Source organism: Garra rufa, chromosome 12 (assembly GCF_049309525.1).
Source record: "Garra rufa chromosome 12, GarRuf1.0, whole genome shotgun sequence".
Lineage (NCBI taxonomy): Eukaryota > Metazoa > Chordata > Actinopteri > Cypriniformes > Cyprinidae > Garra > Garra rufa.
The window spans coordinates 25,374,484-25,386,941 of NC_133372.1; the positions used below are offsets into that span (position 1 = coordinate 25,374,484).

At 35.8% G+C, this 12,458-nt stretch overlaps 1 protein-coding gene across 1 annotated transcript in view; it reads right to left on the reverse strand.

Moving 5' to 3' along the window:
• nme7 (NME/NM23 family member 7) overlaps window positions 1-12,458 on the reverse strand; it is a 53,069-nt gene that overhangs the window by 19,990 nt on the left and 20,621 nt on the right. Inside the window, exons 8-10 of the mRNA XM_073852419.1 lie at window positions 9,240-9,304; window positions 8,381-8,449; window positions 5,534-5,635 (exon numbers count right to left, since the gene is read on the reverse strand). Coding sequence (XP_073708520.1) covers window positions 5,534-5,635; window positions 8,381-8,449; window positions 9,240-9,304 — 236 coding nt within the window. The remainder of the gene's footprint in view (window positions 1-5,533; window positions 5,636-8,380; window positions 8,450-9,239; window positions 9,305-12,458) is intronic.

A 12,458-nucleotide genomic window follows, 5' to 3' on the forward strand; every position in this document is an offset into this window, starting at 1 on the left:
ACCTAATATGTTGGATCATTTATTGAAAGTAGCCTACTTTTACCTGTTGAGACATGCCTACATTTGTATAGACCCATAAGAGCTGTGTTTGCACATGAACGTTTTTTTTTTTTTTTTTTTTCTCGAAAATATGCTTTATGTGACACTGTGACATTGGTAGTGCAGAAATGAGGATTAATTAAGACAAATTAAGACATTTTTGATGAAATACGAGAGCTTTCTGATTCTGCATAGACAGCAACACAACTACACTCCTAAAAATAACTGTGCTTTAAAAGGTTCTTCACAGCGATGCCATAGAAGAACCATTTTTGGTTTCACAAAGAACCATTCAGTCAAAGGTTCTTTAAAGAACCATCTCTTTCTTACCTTTTTATAATCTGAAGAACCTTCTTTTGCCACAAAGAACCTTTTGTGAAACAGAAAGGTTCTTCAGATGTTAAAGGCTCTTTATGGAACCATTTAGACATAAAATGTTCTTCTATGGCATTGTGAAGCACCTTTATTTTTAAGAGTGTACCACGTTCAAGGCCCAGAAATGCAGTAAGGACAACTTTAAAATAGTCCATGTGATATTGGTGGTTCAAACCTAATGATATGAAGCAACGAGAATAATTTTCGTGTGCAAAGAAAATAAAAATAACAACTTTATTCAACAATTTTTTCTGTGAAGGGTCAGAAAGCTCTCAGATTTCATCCAAAAAATATCTTGTGTTCTGAAGGTGAATGAAGGTCTTATGGGTTTGGAACACCATAAGGGTGAGCAATTAATAACAGAATTTTCATTTATGGGTGAACTATCCCTTTAATCTTTAATGTTCCTGGCATGATGATAGATGCATGTTCCTACTTCTGTTTTTTATTTTCCACCATATGATGGACCATTTTGTGCTTCTGTTCCCCGATACAGTTTTCCTCCAAATAAAAAATTAACTTTACAGGACTATTCTCATGGACCCTAAACATGGACCCTTACATGACACTAAAGTGTGTTCAACAGTGGGAAAACCACTGGAGGTCACCAGGCAAGAGTAGTTAGCGAAGCATGCTTAATCTAGACAAACCATGTCATCAACACTGACCTCTCCCCTCAAAATCTTCCATACGCATCTCCCATCTCTGCAGAAGATGTCATAAAAAGCTGAAGCTTTAGATGCTGTCAAGATCTCACAAAACTTTACACATTCCAACCCGAATTAATGTAATCTTTGCGTTTGTTCAGGATTTTGAAACTTTCGGCTGAAATGAAAGAAAAACACGCCTGCCTTCAGACTCAAACAGCGATGAAGAGTATTAACCTCTCTTTATGAACTACAACTAATCCTTCACAAATAATGCTGAAAATATTTCTCCCTTTCTTTTGTTCACACAATCCTGGAGTCTCAAAGTGTTAATGGTTTATCCTAATATCCGGCTTGCAAATCAATTTTGACTTGCCTGTTATCCTGCAATATAAGGACTGTTAAACAAGCCTAATACATTTTTTTCCCCACACGGCTTATTATTCCGAAAACACAAATGCAAACGTGTCACTGTAGTCTAGGTGACAAAAACAAACAAAACAGCATGCAACTTTTTTCCTTAAAAAAAATTCAGTTAGGTGTGTCGACATTAGATGTAATCATAACAAGATTTCTTCCATTACAATGAATAGAACTTCTTTTTTTTTTTAAAGTTGCCTTGACAAATAACTGACAAAAATGTTTACACTCTGTTAAGAGCTGTGCTAGAATTTAGCATAAAATGACTAAAATCAGTCTAAACACTAGTACAAAGCTTTATACGTTTATAAATAGATGTAAACGGCAGCTCAGAACACAGTTGCATTGTATATGTGTTTAGTGTGATTTAGAAAGGAATGGGTGGAAACCCCTCATTTATACAGAGCAACAATCAGAAAGTGTTTTCAGTACAATATCTAGACCAGTCTATCCCCCAAAACACACATAATAACTATGGTTAATGCATCTCACTGGCAGTGTTTATAAACCACAGACACGCAGCCACAGATCCAGCACAAAAGGAGGGGGGGAGGGGAAGCAGGAGAACATGTCAAAATAAAGAGCATTAAAAGAACTCATGAGATATTAGACTATAAGTGTTGCTGTTGTGACCAGACAATGCTGATATACAGCCTGTCAGAGTGTTTAAAAACCAACCACACACTCTCACGCTCTCTCTCTCTGTTTCCGTCTGTGCCATGTGAGTGTGCCTGTATGTATGTGTGTGTGTGTGTGTGTGTGTGTGTGTGTGTGTGTGTGTGTGTGTGTGTGTGTGTGTGTGTGTGTGAAAGAGAGGGTAGGGAGGACCCAGGGCGGGGTTGTCAATTGAGAAGTGCGGAGCTCTTTCCGGAGCCCATGATTGAGCAATACAGTTTGACCTTGTAAAGGTCACAACACTGCAGCCATGTTTTGCATATCAAAGCCATTTGTGTCAAAGAATACAAATAACTATTGGGCAAGAATCAGCTTGTGTAAGGGATAAACTGTGTCAAAATTTAGTCAATAGAAACATTTTATGTCATATGTCCAATCTCTTGGGTAATAAACAGCGTGACAGTCCAATCCAATATCAGAATAAAACTGAACTATTTTACGAGGTGGCAAATTTGTATGAAATGTGCATGATTTGTTCAAAAACATACCATTTTTAGAAAAAAGTAGGTCCACCCCTACTCTATGCTCCTAAATTTCAATGGGAAGTAAGCAGATTGAACGCAAATGCCAAGTTCTGTTGTAAAACTCTAGATGGTGTAGGCTGATGGGTGCTTAATGCAAACCGATGATATTCATAGCATTAGGGGCCGTTCACATGTAGCGTCTTTTGCGCGCTCAAATTCGTTATTTAAAGTTGTAGGCGCGCGGCTTGCGCGCGCATAATGGAAGCGACGCGGTCGCGACGCGCACGCGGTGCGACGCGCTCGTTTTTTTCCAGGCGCGTCCACGCCGCATCAAGATAAAAACATCTCAACTTTTCAGAATTCCGCAAGCGCACCGCAGGTCATGTGACATGAACCAACCAATCAGCTTCCTCACGTTTTTCCGTTACATTGAAACCTCGGTAGAAACATGGAGGAGCAGCTTTATGATTTGTCAAGCCCCTATTATTTTGACGCTAATAGAAGAAACAATGCATGGAGACGCATAGGCTTGGAGCTAGAGCGCAGCTGATGGTTGCTTAGAAACGGCAGACACTTCCGGAGCGCAAGCGCCCGAGCGCTTTGTTGATAAGGAAGAAAGCGGCGCGCCTAGCGCTTTCCATGCGTTTTCCACGCGTTTTTAGGCGTGACATGTGAACGGCCCCTTAAACTACTTGGCACAAGCTGATTGGTTCATGTTGCATGCAGCCAATGAGCTTGCGGTTTACATTTAAATGGCTGGTTAGCGTTCACAAGAGCATTTTGCCACAGACTTTCAGAGTTTCTCTGAAACCCTCCACCTCCCCAGCTCCACCTGTATAGAAATATCGATTTATTTTGAAAGACCAACTGTTATTAATTGTTTGTATATTTTATTATAAAATGTAATATGTATTATTATTATTATTTAAATTATTTTTAATTAGTTTATTTTATTTAATTCAATTTTAAATAAATTTACAATTTCATTTTAATTTGTTAATTTTTTTACTTAATGAGTACATACGGTTGAAGTCAAAAGTTTACATACACCTTTCAAAATCTGCAAAATGTTAATTATTTTTAGAGGGATCATACAAAATGCATGTTATTTTTTGTTTAGCACTGACCTGAATAAGATAATTAAATACATAAAATACATTTACATATAGTCCACAAGAGTAAAAAAAAATAGTTAAATTTATAAAAATGACCCCATTCAAAAGTTTACATACACTTGATTCTTAATACTGTGTTGTTACCTGAATGATCCTCAGCTGTGTGTTTTTTTTTTTTTTTTTTAGTGATATTTGTTTGAGTCCCTTATTTGTCCTGAACAGTTGAACTGCCTGCTGTTCTTCAGACAAATCCATCAGGTCCCACAAATTCTTTGTTTTTTGAGCATTTTTGTGAATTTGAACCCTTTCCAACAATGACGTATGATTTTGAGATTCATCTTTTCGCACTGAGGACAACTGAGGGACTCATATGCAACTATTACAGAAGGTTCAAACACTCACTGATGCTTCAAAAGAAAACAAAATGCATTAAGAACCAGGGGTGTAAACTTTTAAACAGAATGAAGATGTGTACATTTTTCTTATTTTGCCTTAATATCATATTTTTTTTATTTAGTACTGCCCTATAGAAGCTACAGATGATACTTACATGTCTCCCAGAAGACAAGATAAGTTAAATTTACTCTGATCTGCAAATTCAAAAAGTTTTTCTGGCCCTTCATGCATCATTTTTTCTTTCTGGAGCATCAGTGAGTGTTTAAACCTTCTGTAATAGTTGCATATGAGTCCCTCAGTTGTCCTCAGTGTGAAAAGATGGATCTCAAAATCATACAGTCATTGTTGGAAAGGGTTCAAATACACAAAAACGAATGAAAAATAAACCAAAGAATTTGTGGGACCTGAAAGATTTTTCTGAAGAACAGCAGGCAGTTTAACTGTTCAGGACAATGCTCATAACTAACTGTCAATAAACAAACAAAAAACACAACTGTGGATCATTCAGGTTACAACATAGTATTAAGAATCAAGTGTATGTAAACTTTTGAACAGGGTATTTTTTTATGTGTGGTCTATATGTAAATGTCTTTTATGTGAAATAACTTATTCAGGTCAGTACTAAATAAAATAAATAACATGCATTTTGTATGATCGTTCTTATTTTGCTAAAATAATTTACATTAAGCAGATTCTGCAAGGTGTATGTAAACTTTTGACCTCAACTGTATACAGAACCTAAAAGCCAACAAACATAGACTAAAAGTCACAATACTCTAATCTCAACTGGAAGACTAAGCTCTATAGCCCTTAGTCCACTTTTTTAACCATCACAGGAAACCAACTGGACTATAAGCAGGCGGCACACTGAAAATGACAAAGTCCACATTATTATCATCAAAACCTTTTAGTACTGTGCGTAAAGCAGATAAACCCCAACCAATGGATTCCAAGGAACAAGGATTGTAATTCTTATCTAATGGTACATCATGACTGGTACCTGCAATTTACAAGCTATCTCTGGCAGCAGCAGAAATCTGTTGGCAGAATGGTGGCCACCTAGAGCGGAAACAGTCGTCATGCAACATGAGTGGGCAGACTAATCTTTCGTACAAGACGAAACCTTCATGGTGGTGTACATTTCGACTGGCAGATGTAGACACAAAGCAGGTTTTTACCCGGGGAGTACAGATGATATGCCTTCAGAGTGCTACAGATTACATGATACATAAGGTAAAAGAGGACACTGAGTCCAAGAGACTCATTAAGCCTGTTATAACTTTGAAGTGATAAAAAGTGAAGTGAAATGATTGCATATAAGCACATAGTTTAAGCTTTTTTGCGAAACCCTTAAGGAAAGAAATACATATTATAACAAGATTATAACCGTCTTGTCACTCACAGGGTCTGCAGGTCCACAGAACTCCCGAAAGGTTCTGGGTGCGTCGGTGGCATGGATCTCCAGGGCCATGCAAGGTCCAGAACAAAGTTCATCCACCATATTCTGCAAAACAAGCAGTCAAGAGTTAACGATTCCCCTCGGTGTACCTGCGGTGCCTGTACCAATGAAAGAGCTTATTATCTGAACAGACCTTGGGAAGACATTGGAGCAGCTGGAGGACTCAAGTTACCAGTGTGCCTCTTAATAAATATATCAATTAAAGGACGTCAAAGCAAACAATTGTTGCTATTGTTCTTCGAACAGGTTATTTGCAACAGGACTAGTTCTCATTCTCTGTTAATCTAGTTTGATGAGTTGGGCTCTGTGTTTGGCATTTAAATAAATATGGCATCTTTTAACCATGTTTTTGCATCTTAAAGATATGAAGCCTTTAAGATAAACCTGTTAACAATGTATGAGTTTTAACATTTATGACATATACACTACCAGTCAAAAGATTTTTTTATGTATTTTAAAGAATTCTCTTCTGCTCACCAAAGCCTGTATATATTTGAGCCAAAGTACAGCAAAAACAGTACAATTTTGAAATATTTTTACTATTTAAAATAACTGTTTTCTATTTGAATATATTAAAAATGTAATTTAATCCTGTGATCAAAGCAAAATTTTCAGCATCATTACTCCAGTGTCACATGATCCTTCAGAAATCATTCTAATATGCGTATTTGCTGTTCAAGAAACATTTATTATTATTATTATTATCAATATTTAAAACAGTTGAGTACATTTTTCAGGATTCTTTAATAAATAGAAAGATCCAAAGATCAGCATTTATCTGAAAAAAAAAGCTTTTGTGTATACACTATACCAATCAAAAGCTTAAAGTCAGTATAATTTTTTTTGGGAAAGAAATTATAGAAATTAATACTTTCATTTAGCAAGGATGCTTTAAATTAATCAAAAGTAATGATTTTGATCAATTTAAAGAAACATTTATATTTCAGATAAATGCTGTTCTTCTGAACTACCTATTCATCAAATAAACCTGAATCTACTCAGCTGTTTTCAACATAATAATAATACTAATAATAATAAAAATAATAATAGTAATAAATGTTGTTGTTGTTTTTTTTTGAGAGGCAAATTAGAATATTAGAATGATTTCTGAAGGATCATGCAACTGGAGTAACATTGCTAAAAATACAGCTTTGAAATCACAAAAAAAATTGCATTTTAAAATATATTTAAATAGAAAACAGTTCTTTTAAATAGGAAAATATTTTACAATTTAGCTGCTTTTGCTGTACTTTGAATAAAAAAAATGCTTCTAAAAAAAACAAAACATTGTACTGTTCAAAAACTTTTGACTGGTTGTGTACAAAACACAAATCGAAAATGCTACATACCCACTAAATTACCATCATAAACCATTTCTCTGCGTGAGTAACTTTAAAAAAAAAATAAAGGTTCTGAATCGTATATGCTATCAAAGAAATGTTCTGAGTGTAGATTATTGTTAAACAATGAAGACAGACAGGAATTATAGAGCTTCCCCATTTTACCCGAAATCTCCACTTCATTATCAGTGTGCTGTAACCACAACATCTGCAACCCAATATGAGCAGTGCTGCTACAATGATATGGCAATAATATGATGCCATGATAACAGGGAATGTACATTAGTACTTGAAAGCAGTTCTTTTGATGTTCTTACAATGTTTATGCTTATAGTGGAGATATATTTTAGCTTTTACTATAAAATTATTACCAAAGGTTTGGCTTACATTACATAATAAGAGGATGAGTCATTGAGTGATGACATGGAAACATGTTGCAAAATACATCACACAATATTGAAAAGATCACGCTTCACCATATTATAACTTCACAAGGCCTACAAGCATAACTGAAGAGAGAAAAGACACTTGAAAAAAGAAAAAAAAAACTGTGTAACTGCTCTTTGTACTGAACTGTGCTAAAGTATCATGATAAGATCTGCTTGGCACTGGTGCACTTTGTTCCAGCAGCCAGAGTAATACAATTAAATGACTTTACTAATGTATTTTTGCAGAACAGCATCTTTAATTCCCACTCTCTTAAACTGTTACAGCTTAAAAGTAGTGGCTAAGTGGGGTATTTTGCATCTGCACCTGCAGCACACAGTCTTGTGTTTTGGTGATTGTGAGGCAATCAATATGTTGATGAGACAGTTTTCATGGCAACAGACAAGGTCCTGTATTCTAAAATAGCCTTTGGCTTCAATGACCCGGAACCCAAAATGGCTTATATTTGGTCTAAAAGACTTGTGCAGGCGTTATCAGAATAAATGATTGCTATTTGGCTGAAATTCAAAGAATAGAGCAACTTATTGAAGCTTATTAGCCAACAGAAATGTAGAACAAAACTGCACTGTTATATCCATTCTGACATAAAAGTGTGCCCAGAATAGTGAAAATGCCGTGAGGAGAGTATTCATATAATTTTATATGCCTTGGTCGGTGACTTGATAAAGCTTTTTTTTAGGACATAGTTGCACACACTGTTACGACATTGCACTCAAATGCTTTGGTGACTAAGCCTTCTATAAATGAATAATTAAACAGAAGTGGAATCGCATGTGAGCTAGAAAAGGGAGAACTGATCCTCTTTGTATGCACTTGCATCAAAAAAGATTAATTGTTAGGGTCAATGTACTGTATTTGTGTGACTTTACAAAGTACATTTTACTTATAATGATTAATTTTAATGTTAGTACATAGTCATTACAGACACAAAACAAAGAGGGTGCATGTTTTCTTTAGTGGAACAATTGAAATCATAGAGGTGAGTGCAAAAACATATACTTACAGTGTACTCGGCTACAACCCCTTTATAAACCTCGAAAAACTCCTCAGCATTCACTCGATCCATGTTGAACTGTAATAATGGAAAACCAAGTCAAAATTTGATTACTAAAAAATAAAAACTTAAAAATGTAACGCTTCCAGGGACATTATTACTTGAGTAAATGTAGTAAAAATCGAGATATAACATTATAAATGACACATTTAATATATAAAACGATTCCATCGTTCAGGACATTTTGTTTATTTTCACAAACAAAATCAATGTATTAATCATTTATGACTGGAAAATGACCCACTGAGTGGGCTACCCAACACACTGGAGATAAAATCTCCAAGCCAACTATTCCAAAACACCATTATCACTGTCTGATATTCTTTTTATAGACCACCAGCTCAGCCTTGGACATACATGCTTTCTAATAGTAACAAAACCTTCATTGATCCACTCTAGCCCAGGGGCATCCTCTGTACACTATTTTCAGCAGGATCATGTGACAAAGCTGCATCCCTGTAATTGGTCAGCGGAGGACTCATTTGGAGATGTGGGAGGCTACTGAACTGGTCACAGATTGCATGGTCGATGACGGGGTCAGGTTACACCAAAGGGAAACATAATTGTGTTCGCCCTTGGTTCATAGAGAGGCATAGTTTGATCATTTGCTCTTGCTGGTCTAATATCTACACAATGTGTGTCTTTTTTTTAAAAATGAAAAATGATTTAAATTGTATTACTTAAACATACTGTTTGTATGTTAAAAGTATTACTGTTATATGCAGTATAATATATATTATATTTCTTTACTAGACAACATTATTGGCTAAAAATAGAAATATGATTTAAATTGAACTAAAACACGTACCATTTGTAGGGCAGATATCTCAAATCCATTTTCTATAATTGACTTAAGGATCTTTCCCGTCAGTGCTGAAAAACAAAAACATTAAAGATACTTATTTAAAACTGACTTGAATGCAATCTTACATTTTACAAATATCTCTCTAAATCATATATAGAACTATAAATGCAAGAATGAACCTTGCAGAATCTGCAAAATGTTATTTTTTTTTTACCAAAATAAGAGAGATCGTACAAAATACATGTTACTTTTTATTTAGAACCGACTTGAATAAGATATTTCACATAAAAGATGTTCACATCAAGTCCACATGAGAAAATAATGGTTGAATCTATAAAAATTACCCTGTTCAAAAGTTTACATAAACTTGATTCTTAATTCTGTGGTGTTACCTGAATGATCCACAGCTGCAGCTGAGTTTTTTTGTTTAGTGATAGTTGTTCATGAGTCCCTTGTTTGTCCCGAACAGTTAAACTGCCCGCTGTTCTTCAGAAAAAAAAAAATCCTTTAGGTCCCACAAATTCTTTGGCTTTTCAGCGTTTTTGTGTATTTGAACCCTTTCCAACAATGACTGTATGATTTGTAAAACCATCTTTTCACACTGAGGACAACTGAGAGACTCATATGCAACTATTACAGAAGGTTCAAATGCTCACTGATGCTTTAGAAGAAAAAACTATGCTTTAACAGCCGGGGGGTAAAAACTTTTGCATTTGAAGATCGGGGTATATTTAACTTATTTTGTATTCTGGGGAACATGTAAGTATCTTCTGTAGATTATGTAGGGCAGTACTAAATGAAAAAATACGTTATTTAGGCAAAATAAGAAATCACATCCTCATTCCGTTCAAAAGTTTTCACCCCTGACTTTTAATGCATCATTTTACCTTCTCGAGCATAAGTGAGTGTTTGAACCTTCTGTAATAGTTGCATATGACCTCAGTTGTCCTCAGTGTGAAAAGATGAATCTCAAAATCATACAGTCATTATTGGAAAGGGTTCAAATACACAAAAATGCTGAAAAGCCTGTGGGACCCGAAGGATTTTCTTAAGAACGGCGGGCAGCTTAACTGTTCAGGACAAACAAGGGACCCATGAACACCTATCACTAAACAAAAAAAAAAAAAAACACAAACACAACAACAACAAAAAATTATTCAGGTAACAACACAGTATTGAGAAACAAGTGTATGTAAACTTTTGAACTGGGTCATTTTAATAAATTCAACTATTATTTTCTCTTGTGCACTATATGTAAATGTCTTTTATATGAAATATCTTATTCAGGTCAGTACTAAATAAAAAACTTTTTTTGGGTCCAGAGACACTTTTCCTTCAAGGATAGCAAAGTACAATGGAATACAATAAATGTACAAGTTAAAGGACTTTTTCAGGCTTACATAATAAATAAAAAAAGTGCAAATAAAAATGGACAAAAATTAATTCCTACAGTTAAAGGTGAAGCGTGCAATACTAGTAAGTACATGAAGAATTCCCTTTAAGGACAGCAATGTATAGCACATGGTATATTCACTTGTTTTTGGAAATAACTTGCACTTCTCAGAGCAGACTAATCATTAGATAGAAGTCTAATGATTAAGGATCTGAGATGCTAACACAAAGGTTTCAAGTTCAATGCCAAGTAGCAGTGACCTAGGAACTCATGTGATCCTGCTCTATCGACTATGCGCCCTTGCTCTTGGGTGACTGTCCCTGCAAGTAAGACTTTTGACCTTCTATTTAACCGATACGATCATGCAGAGTTAAAGGCCAACAAACAGTTCACGAGATCATGAAGGAGTGACTTCAAAGAACAGACTTTGATCTCAATAACACGAGAGCGAATGTCTAAGTCTGCTCCTTTGGACTGAGTGCTGAGAGATCATATTAAAAAGGGCACAGAGGGGTATGTATCCATTAGCACTGATTTGGAAGTTTGTGGTTTCAAAACTGAGCATTATGCCTGCAATTCAATTGCAATGCAGTTAGGTTCACAGCAGTCTCTGACACAAAGTAATTAAATTTGCAGTACTTTTTTCCTCATATGTTAAAGAGAAAGGGCAAACACTACACAGCACAAATTAAATGTGATTTCAACCGTACTTGAATAGCTGAAAAGGGCAAGAACAGACAACCTACATTTCCATATTTATAATTTCATATTTAACATTTCATAAGAAATTAGAAGGAAATTATTAAATGCACTATCACAGAGCATAAATGCCATATGACAGATCATTTCCCCAGGCATAGTAACTGCCCTAGAGAATTTTCTTTTGTCACATAAACGACATCTTCACACATCCCCAACCCTCCCACAGCACCACTGGTGACCCTAAAGGTTCCAATTCTGACAGCAGCTTCCAGACACGATTTGTCCTGTTGCTAGGCAATGGTATCAGCGCTGCCTGGCAACACATTAGTCTATTCCAGTCATGAGCCAGTTCAAAACAAATCACACTGCTTTTCTATTAGCTGAGATTTTTTAGTTTAAAAATTATTGTTAAAGTCACTTTGGACATTTGAAAAGAAGTCAAATCTGCGTTGAATATCTTATAATGCTGGGGTCAGACTTTTAGATGCTTCCAGCTACAACTAACTTCACTGTTATAGACTTTGGACCACATGGCGTGAATCTCGGAATACATTAATAGACGATGCCCAAAGTTTAAGCCATTTAACACTGAAAGTAGCATGACCTTGATGACAACATTAACCATCCATAAAAACTCACTTCACACTGCATACTGGGTTAATCGCTGTATTCTATTAAAAGATCAGAGAAAGTTGGCAGGTGAAAATGTGCTACAACTATGTGATATGACCCTAACACTGGACAATAGGTTTGAGTAAATCATTACTCTTTTATTATGGCATGCTGCTTGCTGGAGTACACATCGGGCAGAGACAATTCACAGAAACATGACCTTTAAGCTTACCTACAGCACAGGCCCATGTCACACCTCTCTTCATATCACTGCACTGGCTACCGGTTACAGCACGCATCAAATTCAAGACACTGATGCTGGCATATGGACAGCCACCGAATCATCACCTGCCTACCTCCATTCACTACTACACATCTACACTCCTTCCAGAAGCCTGAGATCCTCTAGTGAAAGACGCCTCATTGTACCACCACAGAGAGGTATTAAATCACTGTCCAGAACATTCTCGTTCAATGTCCCTGCCTGGTGGAATGATCTTCCCACCCCTATCCGG